The following is a 19,341-nucleotide window of genomic DNA, read 5'->3' as shown; positions in this document are numbered from 1 at the left end:
AACTCCAAAATTTTCTTTATCAGATTTGCTTTGTTATTCTTTGTTGAACAGATAACTATCTAGGTGTCTGGAGCACTACATGGTGCCACCTAGCGCTCTATTTGCCAAATGGCTAACAGTAGCCATGTACATGTGTCACAAATCATATTGCAATGTGCCAAACCTACCATAAGATAGTATCACACATCTCTTGTCAAGGTTCTTGGTTTAAATCTTCTTAAATCCAAAGCACTTCAAAACCATAAGATGCAGCCAAGGGGTTAAAGGAATATGAAACCCACAAAATGTCTTTTGTGATTCAGACTGAGCAGACCATTATAAAAAAACTTTTCAATTCTCTGTTATTATCAAATTTGCTTTGTTCCCATGGCATTCTGTGTTGGAGGGATATGTAGGTAGTCATCTGGTATACTACATGGCAGGAAACATTCTTGCAAAACTGCTGCCATATAGGGCTCCAGAAATGGGCCGGCTCCTAAGCGTACGTCCCTGCTTTTCAACAAAAGATGCCAAGAGAATAAAGACATTTCGACAATAGGAGTAAATTAGAAAGTTGTATAAAATTGCATGCTCTATCTGAATCATGATAGAAAAAAATGTGTTTCATATCCTTTTAAGCACAATTTTTCATTTGTCTTATAAATCCTTAAAATTTAAAAGAAAATACCTTGCCATATTAAAGGGACACTGAACCCAAATTTTTTTCTTTCATGATTTAAATAGAGCAGGCAATTTTAAGCAACTTTCTAATTTACTTCTATTATCAATTTTTCTTTGTTCTCTTGCTATCTTTATTTGAAAAAGAAGGCATCTAAGCTAAGGAGCCAGCACATTTTTGAATCAGAATCATGGACAGCACTTGTTTGTTGGTGCTGTCCAATCAGCAAGGACAACCCAGGTTGTTCACCAACAATGGGCCGGCATCTAAACTTACATTCTTGCTTTTCAAATAAACATACCAAGAGAATGAAGAAAATTTGATAATAGGAGTTAATTAGAATGTTGCTTAAAATTGCATGCACTATCTGAATCACAAAAGAGAAAATTTGGGTTCAGTGTCCCTTTAATGCTGCTGCTACAGTTCGAGTGTACGCACACATATTTTAAATATTTTTGCATGTGTCTTTGCAAGCAAAGTCCTGGAGAAGGATTGCATTTACATTAAACCTGTCCTCAGGCCTCCCCCAACAGGCCAGGCTTTCAGGATTACCTTGGAAGAGAACAGGTAAAATAACTATCTGCGTTATGAGGGGTGTGGTGCTAACTTGCACGTTATTCTCACCGCTCACTTACCTACAGCGCTGGTATTACAGGTTTTTACAAACCCTGCGTTAAAAGGCAAGAAGTGAGCGTAGAGCAAAATTGAGCTCCATACCGCACTCCAATAGCTGCGCTGCTTTAATCAGCGGTGAGCTGGATGTACGTGCTTGTGCACAATTTCCCCATAGACATCAAAAAGCAGCGTAAAGCTCCGTAACGCAGCCCCATTGATTCCTATGGGGAAACACATTTTATGTTTACACCTAACACCCTAACATGAACCCCGAGTCTAAACACCCCTAATCTTACACTTATTAACCCCTAATCTGCCGCCCCCCAACGTCGCCGCCACTATATTAAATTTATTAACCCCAAAATCTAAGTCTAACCCTAACACCCCCTAACTTAAATATAATTAAACTAAATCTAAATAAAATCTACTATTAATAACTAACTAATTAAAACTAAATACTTACCTATAAAATAAACCCTAAGCTAGCTACAATATAACTAATAGTTACATTGTATCTAGCTATGGGTTTATTTTTATTTTACAGGCAAGTTTGTATTTATTTTAACTAGGTAGAATAGTTACTAAATAGTTATTAACTATTTACTAACTACCTAGCTAAAATAAATACAAATTTACCTGTAAAATAAAACCTAACCTGTCTTACACTAACACCTAACCTAACCCTACAATTAAATAAATTCCCTAACTTAAATACAATTACATAAATTCAATACAATTAGCTAAATTACAAAAAAAACCACTAAATTACAGAAAATAAAAAACAAATTACAAGATCTTTAAACTAATTACACCTAATCTAATAGCCCTATCAAAATAAAAAAGCCCACCCAAAATAAAAATAAAAACTAGCCTAAACTAAACTACCAATGGCCCTTAAAAGGGCCTTTTGCGGGGTATTGCCCCAAAGAAATCAGCTCTTTTACCTGTAAAAAAAAATTACAAACAACCCCCCCAAAAGTAAAACCCACCACCCAACACAACCAACCCCCCAAATAAAACCCTAACTAAAAAAACCTAAGCTCCCCATTGCCCTGAAAAGGGCATTTGTATGGGCATTGCCCTTAAAAGGGCATTTAGCTCTATTGCAGTTTTGAAGAGCCGACATCCATCCTCAACGAAGCCGGGAAAAGTCTTCATCCAAAAGGCAAGATGTCCTCAACGAAGCCGGCAGAAGTGGTCCTCCAGACAGGCAGAAGTCTTCACCCAGACGGCATCTTCTATCTTCATCCTTCTGACGCGGAGGGGCTCCATCTTCAAGACATCCGGTGCAGAGCATCCTCTTCCAACGACGACTACCCGGCGAATAAATGTACCTTTAAGTGACTTCATCCAAGATGGCATCCTTTAGATTCTGATTGGCTGATATAATTCTTTCAGCCAATCGGAATTAAGGTCGAAAAAATCCTATTGGCTGATCCAATAGGATTGAAGTTGAAAAAACAGCAGAGCAGAATAGGACGGTGATGACTGTAAGGTAAGTAAACTTTTGGGGGGTTAATTTTTTTCCCCAGGTACCACTAGCCTAGTGTTACATAATTTTGTGGATAGAATTATGTAACTTTAATTCCTACGTTTACTGTCCCTTTAAGTGAGTATATAAACTTTAACATTAACATACTTTTGAGGAATTAACATACTCATATGTAACAGATATGGGAAAATGTAAAGTTTTATGTTTCTTTACATACCTTAGCACTTTCAAACTGGTCACTATCAACAAGCCATGTGCAGACCATGGTGCCCGTCCTTCCTAAGAGAAAATGCAATATTAACTAATTGTGCTTTAAACATTAGCTTATTAGTTATGAGCTTGTGTACATAATCAAGTTCTCATTCTTCTCTGTCTAAACTGTAGTTTAAATGAAGCCTCACAAAAAGATTCCTCACCACACTTTTTAAATGTGTTATATGCCTGGAGATGCAGAAATACCACAAGAAACCAACTCACTGCCAACAACTGCATATCCATCTCACTCCCATATACTGTATAACAAACATTTCCTTCCTCTCCATGGAGAAATTAAATGCTATGTTCAGTTACAATACGATGCTGCTTCTGGTCTTTGAATTTGTATTTATCCTCAATGCTCTCTAGTCAAATATTTTCTGCATTTATGCCGAGTGGCTCCATTTTTCATTGGCTGTTCCTCACCGTTGCTCTTCACTTTATGGAAGAGAAAGTATTATCCGCAGATTTATATCATTAAAGGGCCATGATACCCAAATGTTGAAACACTTGAAAGTGATGCAGCATAGCTGTAAAAAGCTGACTAGAAAATATCACCTGAACAACTGTATGTAAAAAAGAAAAATATTTTACCTCAAAATGTCCTAAGTATTCACACTCCATTGTAAAGAACTTTAAGCAGCAAATCAGTATATCTGTCCCGGGACCGGCAAGGGAGTGAGCCTCATGCACACTCATGTTATTTCCCTTTTTAGTTTAAGGAAGTTTACTATGAAATGTCATGAGAGTTAAGTGAAATCTCATGAGATAACAGTAAAAGAGTTCATGACCTCAGCACTGCTGATGCTGTTTGGCTGCGGTGCGCAGCATGTAGTTGCGTATGTGCGCACTTAGGCCTAGATTTGGAGTTCGGCGGTAAAAGGGCTGTTAACGCTCCGCGGGCTTTTTTCTGGCCGCACCATAAAATTAACTCTGGTATCGAGAGTTCAAACAAATGCTGCGTTAGGCTCCAAAAAAGGAGCGTAGAGCATTTTTACCGCAAATGCAACTCTCGATACCAGAGTTGCTTACGGACGCGGCCGGCCTCCAAAACGTGCTCGTGCACGATTCTCCCATAGGAAACAATGGGACTGTTTGAGCTGAAAAAAAACCTAACACCTGCAAAAAAGCAGCGTTCAGCTCCTAACGCAGCCCCATTGTTTCCTATGGGGAAACACTTCCTACGTCTGCACCTAACACTCTAACATGTACCCCGAGTCTAAACACCCCTAACCTTACACTTATTAACCCCTATTCTGCCGCCCCCGCTATTGCTGACCCCTGCATATTATTATTAACCCCTAATCTGCCGCTCCGTAAACCGCTTCTACTTACATTATCTCTATGTACCCCTAATCTGCTGCCCCTAACACCGCCGACCCCTATATTATATTTATTAACCCCTAATCTGCCCCCCTCAACGCCTCCACCTGCCTACACTTATTAACCCCTAATCTGCCGAGCGGACCTGAGCGCTACTATAATAAAGTTATTAACCCCTAATCCGCCTCACTAACCCTATAATAAATAGTATTAACCCCTAATCTGCCCTCCCTAACATCGCCGACACCTAACTTCAATTATTAACCCCTAATCTGCCGACCGGAGCTCACCGCTATTCTAATAAATGTATTAACCCCTAAAGCTAAGTCTAACCCTAACACTAACACCCCCCTAAGTTAAATATAATTTTTATCTAACGAAATAAATTAACTCTTATTAAATAAATGATTCCTATTTAAAGCTAAATACTTACCTGTAAAATAAATCCTAATATAGCTACAATATAAATTATAATTATATTGTAGCTATTTTAGGATTTATATTTATTTTACAGGCAACTTGGTAATTATTTTAACCAGGTACAATAGCTATTAAATAGTTAAGAACTATTTAATAGTTACCTAGTTAAAATAATAACAAATTTACCTGTAAAATAAATCCTAACCTAAGTTACAAATAAACCTAACACTACCCTATCAATAAAATAATTAAATAAACTACCTACAATTACCTACAATTAACCTAACACTACACTATCAATAAAATAATTAAATAAACTACCTACAATTACATACAATTAACCTAACACTACACTATCAATAAATTAATTAAATACAATTGCTACAAATAAATACAATTAAATAAACTAGCTAAAGTACAAAAAATAAAAAAGAACTAAGTTACAGAAAATAAAAAAATATTTACAAACATAATAAAAATATTACAACAATTTTAAACTAATTACACCTACTCTAAGCCCCCTAATAAAATAACAAAGCCCCCCAAAATAAAAAATTCCCTACACTATTCTAAATTAAAAAAGTTACAAGCTCTTTTACCTTACCAGCCCTGACCAGGGCCCTTTGCGGGGCATGCCCCAAGAATTTCAGCTCTTTTGCCTGTAAAAGAATAAATACAATACCCCCCCCCCAACATTACAACCCACCACCCACATACCCCTAATCTAACCCAAACCCCCCTTAAATAAACCTAACACTAAGCCCCTGAAGATCTTCCTACCTTGTCTTCACCATACCAGGTTCACCGATCCGTCCTGAAGAGCTCCTCCGATGTCCTGATCCAAGCCCAAGCGGGGGCTGAAGAGGTCCATGATCCGGTCAAAGTCTTCATCCAAGCGGGGCAGAAGAGGATCTTCCATCCGATTGAAGTCATCATCCAGGCGGCATCTTCTATGGTCTTCCATCCGGAGCGAAGCGGCAGGATCCTGAAGACCTCCAGCGCGGAACATCCATCCGGACCGACGACTGAACGACGAATGACTGTTCCTTTAAGGGACGTCATCCAAGATGGCGTCCCTCGAATTCCGATTGGCTGATAGGATTCTATCAGCCAATCGGAATTAAGGTAGGAATTTTCTGATTGGCTGATGGAATCAGCCAATCAGAATCTAGTTCAATCCGATTGGCCGATCCAATCAGCCAATCAGATTGAGCTCGCATTCTATTGGCTGATCGGAACAGCCAATAGAATGCGAGCTCAATCTGATTGGCTGATTGGATCAGCCAATCGGATTGAACTTGATTCTGATTGGCTGATTCCATCAGCCAATCAGAAAATTCCTACCTTAATTCCGATTGGCTGATAGAATCCTATCAGCCAATCGGAATTCGAGGGACGCCATCTTGGATGACGTCCCTTAAAGGAACAGTCATTCGTCGTTCAGTCGTCGGTCCGGATGGATGTTCCGCGCTGGAGGTCTTCAGGATCCTGCCGCTTCGCTCCGGATGGAAGACCATAGAAGATGCCGCCTGGATGATGACTTCAATCGGATGGAAGATCCTCTTCTGCCCCGCTTGGATGAAGACTTTGACCGGATCATGGACCTCTTCAGCCCCCACTTGGGCTTGGATCAGGACATCGGAGGAGCTCTTCAGGACGGATCGGTGAACCTGGTATGGTGAAGACAAGGTAGGAAGATCTTCAGGGGCTTAGTGTTAGGTTTATTTAAGGGGGGTTTGGGTTAGATTAGGGGTATGTGGGTGGTGGGTTGTAATGTTGGAGGGGGGGGGTATTGTATTTATTCTTTTACAGGCAAAAGATCTGAAATTCTTGGGGCATGCCCCGCAAAGGGCCCTGTTCAGGGCTGGTAAGGTAAAAGAGCTTGTAACTTTTTTAATTTAGAATAGGGTAGGGAATTTTTTATTTTGGGGGGGCTTTGTTATTTTATTAGGGGGCTTAGAGTAGGTGTAATTAGTTTAAAATTGTTGTAATATTTTTATTATGTTTGTAAATATTTTTTTATTTTCTGTAACTTAGTTCTTTTTTATTTTTTGTACTTTAGCTAGTTTATTTAATTGTATTTATTTGTAGGAATTGTGTTTAATTAATTTATTGATAGTGTAGTGTTAGGTTAATTGTAGGTAATTGTAGGTATTTTATTTAATTATTTTATTGATAGTCTAGTGTTAGGTTTAATTATATCTTAGGTTAGGATTTATTTTACAGGTAAATTTGTTATTATTTTAACTAGGTAACTATTAAATAGTTCTTAACTATTTAATAGCTATTGTACCTGGTTAAAATAATTACCAAGTTGCCTGTAAAATAAATATAAATCCTAAAATAGCTATAATATAATTATAATTTATATTGTAGCTATATTAGGATTTATTTTACAGGTAAGTATTTAGCTTTAAATAGGAATAATTTATTTAATAAGAGTTAATTTATTTCGTTAGATAAAAATTATATTTAATTTAGGGGGGTGTTAGTGTTAGGGTTAGACTTAGCTTTAGGGGTTAATACATTTATTAGAATAGCGGTGAGCTCCGGTCGGCAGATTAGGGGTTAATAATTGAAGTTAGGTGTCGGCGATGTTAGGGAGGGCAGATTAGGGGTTAATACTATTTATGATAGGGTTAGTGAGGCGGATTAGGGGTTAATACATTTATTATAGTAGCGCTCAGGTCCGCTCGGCAGATTAGGGGTTAATAAGTGTAGGCAGGTGTCGGCGACGTTGAGGGGGGGCAGATTAGGGGTTAATAAATATAATATAGGGGTCGGCGATGTTAGGGGCAGCAGATTAGGGGTACATAGGGATAACGTAGGTGGCGGCGATTTGCGGTCGGAAGATTAGGGGTTAATTATTTTAAGTAGCTGGCGGCGACGTTGTGGGGGGCAGATTAGGGGTTAATAAATATAATATAGGGGTCGGCGGGGTTAGGGGCAGCAGATTAGGGGTACATAAGTATAACGTAGGTGGCGGTCGGCAGATTAGGGGTTAAAAATTTAAATCGAGTGGCGGCGATGTGGGGGGACCTCGGTTTAGGGGTACATAGGTAGTTTATGGGTGTTAGTGTACTTTAGGGTACAGTAGTTAAGAGCTTTATAAACCGGCGTTAGCCAGAAAGCTCTTAACTCCTGCTATTTTCAGGCGGCTGGAATCTTGTCGTTAGAGCTCTAACGCTCACTTCAGAAACGACTCTAAATACCGGCGTTAGGAAGATCCCATTGAAAAGATAGGATACGGAAATGGCGTAGGGGGATCTGCGGTATGGAAAAGTCGCGGCTGAAAAGTGAGCGTTAGACCCTTTAATCACTGACTCCAAATACCAGCGGGCGGCCAAAACCAGCGTTAGGAGCCTCTAACGCTGGTTTTCACGGCTACCGCCGAACTCCAAATCTAGGCCTTAGTGTGTTCTGCATTTTCTTCTCCATGCGCTCAGCTGAGACAGGTCGCATAGCTGAGCACTCAAAGTTGAAATATTTGAACTTTAGAAGCGATGCGACGCGGTGAGAAGCAACTGCTTTGCCTTGCGCCGCTTCGCTTGCAGTGTGTCATAGCCTTAAAGGCTGTGACACACTGCAAGCTATGCAGCGCTAAGCAAGCAGCTGCTTCGCACCACGTCGCATAATATTTAATTATGTCCCTTTAAATACAGCTAGTTTTGCCCATGAGGATGATATCAGAACTATATATGGACAGCAAATAGAACTATCTAGGGCTAAAAACAACTGCAAACAATGCATTTTATACTAACTTTACGACAGTAAGCCTTGTTGACTGCAGGCTAAAGCACAGATTGGCTCCTTCAAATAAGACAAATGGTGGGTGGGGTTTGGCTATTGAAAGACAATTGCAGTAAAAAGGATGTTACTTTGTTTTAAAAACATTCTGACTTGGTGGATATGTTATTCAATAGCAACACAAAAGAATTGTTTTGTAATTACCAGGTGTTTTCTGTCCCTTTAACAAGTAAAAATGTTACACATCCCTGTCTCCTTTTTTTCCTGACTTTTTACCTTTGCCTCCTTTGCAGTGAATAGCAATAACATTATTTGGATCCTCCGCCATCCAGGCACGTACACTTCCAGTAAAGGTCAACATGTCCCTAAAAACATGTAATGAAACAGTTATGTCATTGTAAAAATGAGTAATATCCTAATATTTATGTTAGAAAAAGGTTTGAAATAACGTACGCTAATGCAGGTACATTGTGGTCATCTATAAAGACTCGTTCCACGCGATAATGGAAGTATTTGGGGTCATAACCTTTCTCACCTATAAAAGAGCAAGTTAAATATATAAAATAATCCTGGGATTTTGCACATTAAATGCACTTCACAAGCAAATTTTATATGTAATTATTTACCACAGACGTCCTAAAAAATGTAATGCAAAGGTATGGTGCAGTGGGATTCAATGGTATTTAATGGTGCTCAAACTAATATTGTGAATTTTTGACACAGAACCATAAACATATATTATTTCAGGGTATAGGGGCCGATTTATCAATGTGCGGGCGGACATGATCCGCTGTAGTGGATCATGTCCGCCCCACATTGATAAATGCCGACAGCATACTGCTGCCTCTTAACTTATGTTTCCTGTGACCCCATGGAATTAATTTAAAACCAAAAAAAATTGAACAATTATGTTTTAACTTAGAAAGATTAAAACTATATATTACCCATTCCTTTTTTTACATAATTATTTATATTTTATATTCTGTATTTTTGACAAATCCACTGAAAGTTACTTACTGCATAAGTTGTAGATTTTGTAATGATCTTTATGCTTTAAATCTAGAAATCTTGCGACTTCCTTCAAAACAAAAAGTAGAGAGAGAAATAATTTAAAAGGTTTTTTTGCTAATGCAATGTATGAACATGGAATATTTTAAGTTTTACCCACACACACACAAACATACATATATAAACACACACAAATATAAACAAACACATATAAACACACACACACATATACAGTATGCACACACATATACACACGCATACACACACATACACGCAAACACACATATGTACGCACACACACACACATATACACACGCACACTACTACATACACACATTCTCACACACAAACATTTACTTTACAACATACCTCAATAGGATTCCTATAAAAAGACTGCTTTCCAGATGATGGAAATGACATTGCAATTATCCGATCTATTCATAATAAAGCAAAACAATATTATTTTTGTATTTTCTGTTCCAAAAAAACAACCATTTAATAAAATGTAAGGAAAACTATAATGAAATCTCTCTATCTTGCACACTTGTTGCTTTAGACATATGCGTGCTAACCAGACAGGATTTATTTTTTTATTTTATGTTATTATATTTTTCTGGTTCCTGAGGTATAACTCTTTTAGTGCCTCCCTTTATGTCAGTTTGGTTTTATATATATATATAATAGAGATAGCTTTTAAAAATAAAAAGGCCATTTTCTTCAAGTGAAGAATATTGGAATGTAAAGAATTTATCGTTAAAATAATAAAACACATTAAAATATATTACAATTGAATAAAAATTATATTTCATGTTTCAAGGTATTTAACTGGCTCAAAAGTGTATATACTGTATGTATATACATGTGCATATATGTGTTTATATGTATTTTAAATCAGAATGTGTAAATATGTGTGATTATTTTATTGTATTTGTTATGCGTTTTGTGCAACTTTAACGCTTACACTTTACTCTAGGTTTTCAGGAGCGCTAATCTGTTGAGTGCAAATATTGTTTGTGCTCAAGCGTAACTGTTTACTTTCAACTTAGAACTAGATTACAAGTGGCACGCTAATGTTAGTGCAGGTCATGATAAGTAATATCGCAATCACCCTTACTAGTATTATAAGTGTACAGAAAACTTTTGCAACTCTTAAATTAATCAAAACCTCTTGTATAATGCAAATTACATGTATAAGCAAATTTTTTTGGTTTACTTGTATTTCCCTGATGAAATTATTATTGCTGCCAAGCCCATTTTTTGTCCTCATTATTAACAGGAAATCAGCGTGTTCTACCTGAGTAGAACAATCATGGCGGCCCACATGCACATTTCCTATGATATCTGACCCACGCATGCGCAAATGGATTTTTACTAGTTTAGTGTCAGCTGGCGCATCATCAATCCTGCACCGGATGGTGACGAAGAGGGTCGTAACATTGTGGGAGTGGCACAGCAGAGATCAGAAGACGGAGTGGACATAGCCAATGTAGTCAGACCTGGAGGAGCCCAAAGAGCTACTGCATAATTTCTAGATAAGTCTTTAGAAACCCCTAGACTGATGAGCACATTTGATAATGTCATAATCAGTGCGATTATGACTGTAGGCTGTGTCTGCCCATGTGTGGGAGCAGAGAAATAAAAATGGCGAACAGGAGTTCAAGTGTGCAGCGCGCATGCAATTGCACTTAAATTATACAGCGCATGCGATTTTGCAAAAGGCATAACATCATGAATATTCAATTTAGAGGTGTGATAGTGCGGTGCGATTGGAGGATGTACGAATTAATTATTGAGAATTCCAGCCTTCTTTATGGGCAGTTGTTAGAGCGGTTTTTCGAAGAAATAAAAATATGATTTCTTTTTTATTAGAAGCTTAGTTTTTGAATTAAAGTAAGTGTATGTAAAAATATTAGTATTGAGGTATCTTATAATTTATTTTTCATTCATACAAATTTGAAAAGATTTCTAACCCTTTAATGACTTAAAGGACACCTAGTCAGATATGTTTAATCACTGTAAGAGCAATCAAATTGTGGAACTCATTACCTAAGGAGGTAGTACATTATGGGCTAGATACCGCAATCAATTTGGGGTACCTTGCATTCCTATTGGCTGAAATTTTGAAATCAAATCAGCCAATAAGATTTCAGTAGCTCTCATCCTATTGGCTGATTTAAAAAATTTCAGCCAATAGGAATGCAAGGTACCCCAATAAATATGTGGTACCCTGCATTCCATCTTCAGTGTGCGGCGGACGATGGCATGAAGAGGAGCCTCCACGCCACTGAGGACCGCCACATCTGGGAACACCGCTCTGCATCTCTGCTCCGTGCCGCCTTCGCTGTGGTTGAAGATAGAAGATGATGGACCCACCTGGAAGAAGACCTTCCCTGCCGGACTTCAGGAACCGTGAGTACCTATTTGGTAGGCTTTTTTTTTATTTTTTTATTTTTAGATTAGGGTTTTTTGGGCAATTGAAAAAGAGCTGAATGCCCTTTTAAGGGCAATGCCCATACAAATGTCCCTTTAGGGGCAATGGGTAGTTTAGGTTTTGTAGTGTTAGGTTTTTTTATTTTGGGGGGGTTTGGTGGGTGGGGGGACAACTAGTCATGTGAGAAGATACTTAAATAACCTGAAAATAATAGTCCAGAACATCAGTCCCAGAGTGGAATTCACCGCAACTTCAAGCTTCATATGCCCTGATGAGGCCCCAGTTTGCACAAGTTGTTGTTGGTGGTGAAACGTGCGTTGGCATGATGTGCACTTTTTTCACATGTTAGACACTGAATAGTGTCCAATTATGGTAAAGGACTTTACTCTTCACCACCTAATTCCTGCATAGGTGAACTCTTGCTGCTACTTTGAACATCCTGGTGGTATCAGTCACAAAATATCTTAGGTGCCGATGTATGGACCCTAGGTGCACGCAAGGATGTGTATATCTGCGACCCTAGGAAAAGATACGTTTCGTATGGATACCGCAAATGCAGTAAGAATTAACGCTGCAATTTAACTTCTTTGGGACACAGCACAGATGAAATAACCTGCCTGTGGTCGGACTTTCCTAAACGTTGGAGCCTGATGACGTCCTTTGACGTTTTTGTTTGCGGTATATATGTGTCACCCTTGTGGAAGTTTCTATTAAAATTCTTGTTGGAGCAGTGATCCAATCAGGAGAGGGGAGTCGGCGCTGCTAACCTGTGGCAACAAATGCATAACACAGCGTGTTTGGAGAGTATTACTCGGAGGCATGTCCATCCCATGGAATGACGTCATGAGTCATGGGAGCAACCTACTCTGTATGAGTTACCTTTTCTAAAGCGGAACGCCTGTTTTTTGTGCTATGTGAGTACCTGACCTAATATGCAGCTTGAAGTTGCAGTGAATTCCACTTCCTACTTGGAACATCTCTATTGGAATTCAGCTTGTCATTCATTAGCAGGGTGTGTGTGTTTGCAAACTGCTGCTGCCTGCCGTTTCTCACTCACTTTCTGACGGAGCCCCTGGGTTGTTAGTCCCTCCTGGAAACATCCCCACTGGAATGCTGCTGAGATTTCTCAGGAGCCTCAGCGTGTGTCACTGCAGAGTAGGAGATTTTACTGAAGGGTCCCTGTCATTTTAAACAAATGGGTTTTTAAATGTTAAAGATGTGAGTATTGTTTTTTCCACGTGTGCATGTTTAATAAATGCTTCTTTTAAAAAATTGTGCATCCTTGGAAATATGTATGGGCAGCTCCATTTTGTATATCATAAGTTGCATAGAAACTCATCCCTGCCATCTACCTCATATCCACAAACAAATAGTGTATATATAGCATACAAGAGATTCTATGCAGCTTCTGCAGGCAGGATTGCTGCACTTTTGTACACATTAAACTATTTTTTTACTGGCTTAGTTTACTTTATTTAAATGTTAAGGTATTCATGTGTCTATAAAGGGTTAACTGAGTATAATAGGCATATGCTCAATCTAAGTAGTAAGTGGATATTTCTGATTGATCAGATATATATGAACCTATCATGATCCTGTAACGTACACTTTAGCATGCAATTTGACATGTTTAGTAGAGAAGCTTACTACAGCAGTGTGTTAATACTGTCTTGCTACCTCTCTATCCCTATGCATCTCTTTCTCTCCCTCTTTCCCTCTCTCCCCCTCTCTATTCTTCTCTTTCTCTCCCTCTTTCCCTCTCTCACCCTCTCTATTCTTCTCTTTCTCTCCCCCTTTCCCTCTCTCCCCCTCTCTATTCTTCTTTCTCTCCCTCTATCCCTCTCCCCCTCTCTATTCTTCTTTCTCTCCCTCTATCCCTCTCCCCCCTCTCTATTCTTCTCTTCCTCTCCCCCTTTCCCTCTCTCCCCGTCTCTATTCTTCTCTTTCTCTCTTTCTTTCCCTCTCCCCCCCTCTCTATTCTTCTCGTTCTCTCCTTCTTTCCCCCTCTCCCCTCTCTATTCTTCTCTTTCTCTCTTTCCCTCTCTCCCCCTCTCTATTCTTCTCTTTCTCTCCCTCTTTCCCCCTCTCCCCCTCACTTTTGTGTCTCTCTTTCTCCCCCTCTCTTTTGTGTGTGTCTCTCTCTTTCTCCCTCTCTCCGTCTCTCTATTCTTCTTTCTCTCCCTCTTTCCCCCTCCATCTAATTAGTTTTTTTTTCTTTTGGTATCCTTTGAAAAGCATACCTAGGTAGGCTCATGAGTAGCAATATACTACTTGGAGCTAGCTGCTGATCGGTGGCTGCACATATATGCCTCTTGTCATTGCTTCATTGAATGTGTTCAGTTAGAACCCAGTAGTGCATTGCTGCATATCCGAAGAAATGATATCAAAGCGCCAAACAACACTGGCAGGGTCAGGATGGTATACTTTGAATGTTAATCAAGTATAAATTGTAAAACAATATGACAATTTTAAGACACTTGAATTATAATAAACAATTTAAAACAATATAAGAATATAAAACAATGTTGGTTTAAAACATGTTACATTTAAAACAAATAATCAAGGATCCGAGATTTTACAAAGGATGACAAAAATACAAAGGATGACGAAAATACAATACAATATTGATGACTAAAATGTCGGCCTGTGTCGTGGTACAGCAGTAAATATATATGATGTCTGGAAATGGAGGTGTTTACTTAATGTTGAAAGGTGTGTTCCTAGTAGATGTATATACGATAGATATGTAGGATGGTGATAAATAAGTTTGAAGAATAAAAATGATGTGAACTTAACAAATAAACAATGTTAAAAAACTGTTAAAAAAAAAAGGATAAGCAGAGAACAGTGACAACAAAAAATTTTTTTTGAAATGTTTCCCAAAAGGAAGTCCAAACTGTGTTCGTTAAAATGTCAATAAAAAGTGAATCAGCAGTTTCCAAAAAAAGTGAAAATGTATCCAGTGAAGTGTACAAAAAATGAAAAATGTATCCGGTGAAAAAACGATTATGAAACCAAAAAGCAAGTGGTTAAAAAGTGGTAAAAAAGAAGAAAGTCTGTTCAAATTTGTGTTGGTTAGTCACACAATCCAAACGAATATTAAATGTGGGTGTAGGAGTTTTCTCCAAGTTGAGGGAACTATTGTGTCTTCAAAAATAGATATAACTTGTTTGCAGATGAAAATCCTTCTGCCAAAAAGAAAAATAACAATAGTGTAGATGGTTTTTTTAAGATTAGTATTATCAGAATATCACTCACCAGTCGACGCGTTTCGGTCATCCACTGACCTTTATCAAGACTGGTTTTTTAGTGTTATTGGGGTCTTTATATACCTTATTTTGTGATTCTTCAATTATCGTGTGTACCGGAAGTGCACTTTGCCACTTCCGGTTTCGCGTGACTCAAATTATCCCTATATTTTTTGATTACAGTGTTCCCATTGTAAGTCTTTATTTTCTGTCTGCGTATTTGTTTTGCTTTTACCTGTCTAGTCACTTATCCCTTTCTTGTATATATATGCTTCGATATATTGGTCTTAAACTTATAGACCTTTCTGATTGGCTGGGTGGGGGGCGGGCTTTAGGGTTTGGATATTTTATTATCCCAGGTGGTATTATTGGTAACCAGGGTGACTGGACGCTAACCAGTTTCATGAATGTCTGAAGCGTCCATACTCCTTAGCGATTGGTTCAATTAAAGGGTGTGTGAAATTCTAAAGTTTTCTATTGGTTGCTGTTATTTTGAGAGAGATCAAGATACTGCATTTTCTTTAGTGCCGATGGAAATATATAAAAAACAACCTGTGATTTGTTATGTGAATATTTAGAAAAAAACTTTGGTTATACTTCGTATTACTACGATATGTGCAATACAATTTACATCACTTATATCACTTTATAAGTATGCTTAGCTTTTTTTTTGGTACTTATACGCTGTGTATTGAGAAACTCAATAAAGAGACCGCATTGTATAAATACTTCTCCGAAAAACATCTCGGAGATACTAGAACACTGAAATACATGGGAATACAAAAAGTACCAAAAGACTGGAGAGGAGGCAATCAAGAGAAAAGACTACTCACAGAAGAATCAAAATGGATATTTCGTCTGGATTGTCTTTTCCCGAGAGGACTAAACAATAAAGAAGATCTGTCCCACTTATTAAATCTGAACTAAAGCGAAACTAAAAAAACACTTACTTTTTGCCAACCATAGCCGCCCCTTGAAAAACAAAGGACATGAACAGAATTAAGCTTTCCAATTTTTGATTGAAAATTTGAAGAACAGGTGAGACCATCCCATTAAAAAAACTGTTGGTCCCTGATGTAAATAGCAACAAGAGATGAGATATATATATATATATATATATATATATCCTTTTGAAATTTTGATCTGCCAAAAATCAATCCAACTTGATTTGCCAAAAATCAAATCTAACAAAAGCTGTGCAAATAAACTCTCTCCCTCTGCATCTCCTCTCTCATGTAGATGTGTAATCAATAATAGTAATTCACACTGAAATAGTGACCCTAGGGGGCCAGCTGCACCCGAGTTCAAAAGACATCTGTTGCAACAACAGACTACCCGTTACCCTACAAGTTATAAGAACAAGAATACGATCCGCAAATAAATGCTACCTATAAGAATCCTGCCCTTGATTTAGGAGGGAATATATTTATAGCAACATAAAGCCAACTAGAGGTCACAGAGACAAATCAGACTTGCCTGCTTCCACTAGAAATAAATATACAAATAATAAAATTTTCCTTCGTATAGAATAACTTTTATTTTTATTTTTATTTTTATTTATATTTTTAGGCGCAAACAAAAGTTTAGTTCACTAAGGAAAGTTTGTATGGATTAACCATTCGAAATTAACATATTTTATTCATTCTTGAAAGTTATAAATTACCCAACCCTATCACCAAAATTATAACAAATCTATGCAGATTAGTTCAATCACCTTTCATGTCGAATAAATATTAGAAATAACAAATATGTTAAGAAAATCCAAGACCTACAAAAAGTGATATATAGCACCTCCAAACCACAAAATAAGTAGTCTTTAAAAGCTTGTAAATCTTTTCAATATAGTTTCGAGAATCAGTAAGAAACTGGGATTAAATGTGATTAAACCATTGACAAATTTGGCCAAAAGATCAGCTTAAATCTGATCTTAATACACAAAGAGCATTGTAAAGGGTCTATTTTTATAATTTTATAATACTGTAATGTTTCGGAAAACTGACCCTTTCTTTATAACAAGTGAACCATATGTAACGATTAGGTAAAATCAAGCTAAGCATACTTATAAAGTGATATAAGTGATGTAAATTGTATTGCACATATCGTAGTAATACGAAGTATAACCAAAGTTTTTTTCTAAATATTCACATAACAAATCACAGGTTGTTTTTTATATATTTCCATCGGCACTAAAGAAAATGCAGTATCTTGATCTCTCTCAAAATAACAGCAACCAATAGAAAACTTTAGAATTTCACACACCCTTTAATTGAAACAATCGCTAAGGAGTATGGACGCTTCAGACATTCATGAAACTGGTTAGCGTCCAGTCACCCTGGTTACCAATAATACCACCTGGGATAATAAAATATCCAAACCCTAAAGCCCGCCCCCCACCAAGCCAATCAGAAAGGTCTATAAGTTTAAGACCAATATATCGAAGCATATATATACAAGAAAGGGATAAGTGACTAGACAGGTAAAAGCAAAACAAATACGCAGACAGAAAATAAAGACTTACAATGGGAACACTGTAATCAAAAAATATAGGGATAATTTGAGTCACGCGAAACCGGAAGTGGCAAAGTGCACTTCCGGTACACACGATAATTGAAGAATCACAAAATAAGGTATATAAAGACCCCAATAACACTAAAAAACCAGTCTTGATAAAGGTCAGTGGATGACCGAAACGCGTCGACTGGTGAGTGATATTCTGATAATACTAATCTTAAAAAAACCATCTACACTATTGTTATTTTTCTTTTTGGCAGAAGGATTTTCATCTGCAAACAAGTTATATCTATTTTTGAAGACACAATAGTTCCCTCAACTTTGGAGAAAACTCCTACACCCACATTTAATATTCGTTTGGATTGTGTGACTAACCAACACAAATTTGAACAGACTTTCTTCTTTTTTACCACTTTTTAACCACTTGCTTTTTGGTTTCATAATCGTTTTTTCACCGGATACATTTTTCATTTTTTGTACACTTCACTGGATACATTTTCACTATTTTTGGAAACTGCTGATTCACTTTTTATTGACATTTTAACGAACACAGTTTGGACTTCCTTTTGGGAAACATTTCAAAAAAAATTTTTGTTGTCACTGTTCTCTGCTTATCCTTTTTTTTTTAACAGTTTTTTAACATTGTTTATTTGTTAAGTTCACATCATTTTTATTCTTCAAACTTATTTATCACCATCCTACATATCTATCGTATATACATCTACTAGGAACACACCTTTCAACATTAAGTAAACACCTCCATTTCCAGACATCATATATATTTACTGCTGTACCACGACACAGGCCGACATTTTAGTCATCAATATTGTATTGTATTTTCGTCATCCTTTGTATTTTTGTCATCCTTTGTAAAATCTCGGATCCTTGATTATTTGTTTTAAATGTAACATGTTTTAAACCAACATTGTTTTATATTCTTATATTGTTTTAAATTGTTTATTATAATAAAGTGTCTTAAAATTGTCATATTGTTTTACAATTTATACTTGATTAACATTCAAAGTATACCATCCTGACCCTGCCAGTGTTGTTTGGCGCTTTGATATCATTTCTTCTGATTCTCCATACATTTTTGACCGCTAGGGGTCAATATATTAGAGCTAAGGGTCTTATATAGTTGGCGCTCAGTGTACATTCCATTCTTTGCTGCATATCCTTCAACAAAGGATACCAAGAGAATTTATCAAATGCAATAATAGCAGTAAATTAGACCTGCAATCTGCAAATTTATATATGTGTTTCTCAGGCGTATCATGGGTGTGTGTGTGAGAGAGAGTTAGTGTGTGTATATATAGAGTCTTGATAGACTCTATTGGGCCTATGAATGAAGAAGACCTGCTTGTAACCATGGATGTTACAAGCCTGTATACGGTCATCGCACAATGAAGGACTTGAGTCTATCAAGAGACGACTGCAAAGGTATCGATATATTGGACCACCTGAAGAATTCATATTGGAACTCATTGACAACTGCTTAAGGAAGAACTTCTTCAGGTTCGAGAGAAAGTATTACCTGCAATTAACTGGTACAGCAATGGGATCAAATATGGCCCCATCCTATGCGAATCTATTTATGTAAGGATTCGAGATAGACCAGAAGATAATCTTCAGA

General features: G+C 37.3%; 1 protein-coding gene across 3 annotated transcripts in view; it reads right to left on the bottom strand.

Moving 5' to 3' along the window:
* Positions 1–19,341, bottom strand: part of LOC128654469 (phosphatidylinositol 3,4,5-trisphosphate 3-phosphatase TPTE2) — a 219,746-nt gene that overhangs the window by 35,687 nt on the left and 164,718 nt on the right. For all 3 annotated transcript variants that reach the window (XM_053708395.1, XM_053708396.1, XM_053708397.1), the window contains 5 exons: positions 9,888–9,952; positions 9,528–9,588; positions 8,964–9,045; positions 8,787–8,875; positions 2,983–3,044 (listed from right to left, as the gene is read on the bottom strand). In XM_053708395.1, the coding sequence (XP_053564370.1) occupies positions 2,983–3,044; positions 8,787–8,875; positions 8,964–9,045; positions 9,528–9,588; positions 9,888–9,952 (359 nt within the window). The remainder of the gene's footprint in view (positions 1–2,982; positions 3,045–8,786; positions 8,876–8,963; positions 9,046–9,527; positions 9,589–9,887; positions 9,953–19,341) is intronic.

This window comes from Bombina bombina, chromosome 3, assembly GCF_027579735.1.
Source record: "Bombina bombina isolate aBomBom1 chromosome 3, aBomBom1.pri, whole genome shotgun sequence".
Taxonomy (NCBI): domain Eukaryota; kingdom Metazoa; phylum Chordata; class Amphibia; order Anura; family Bombinatoridae; genus Bombina; species Bombina bombina.
This window is presented reverse-complemented; position numbering and strand designations above follow the sequence as displayed.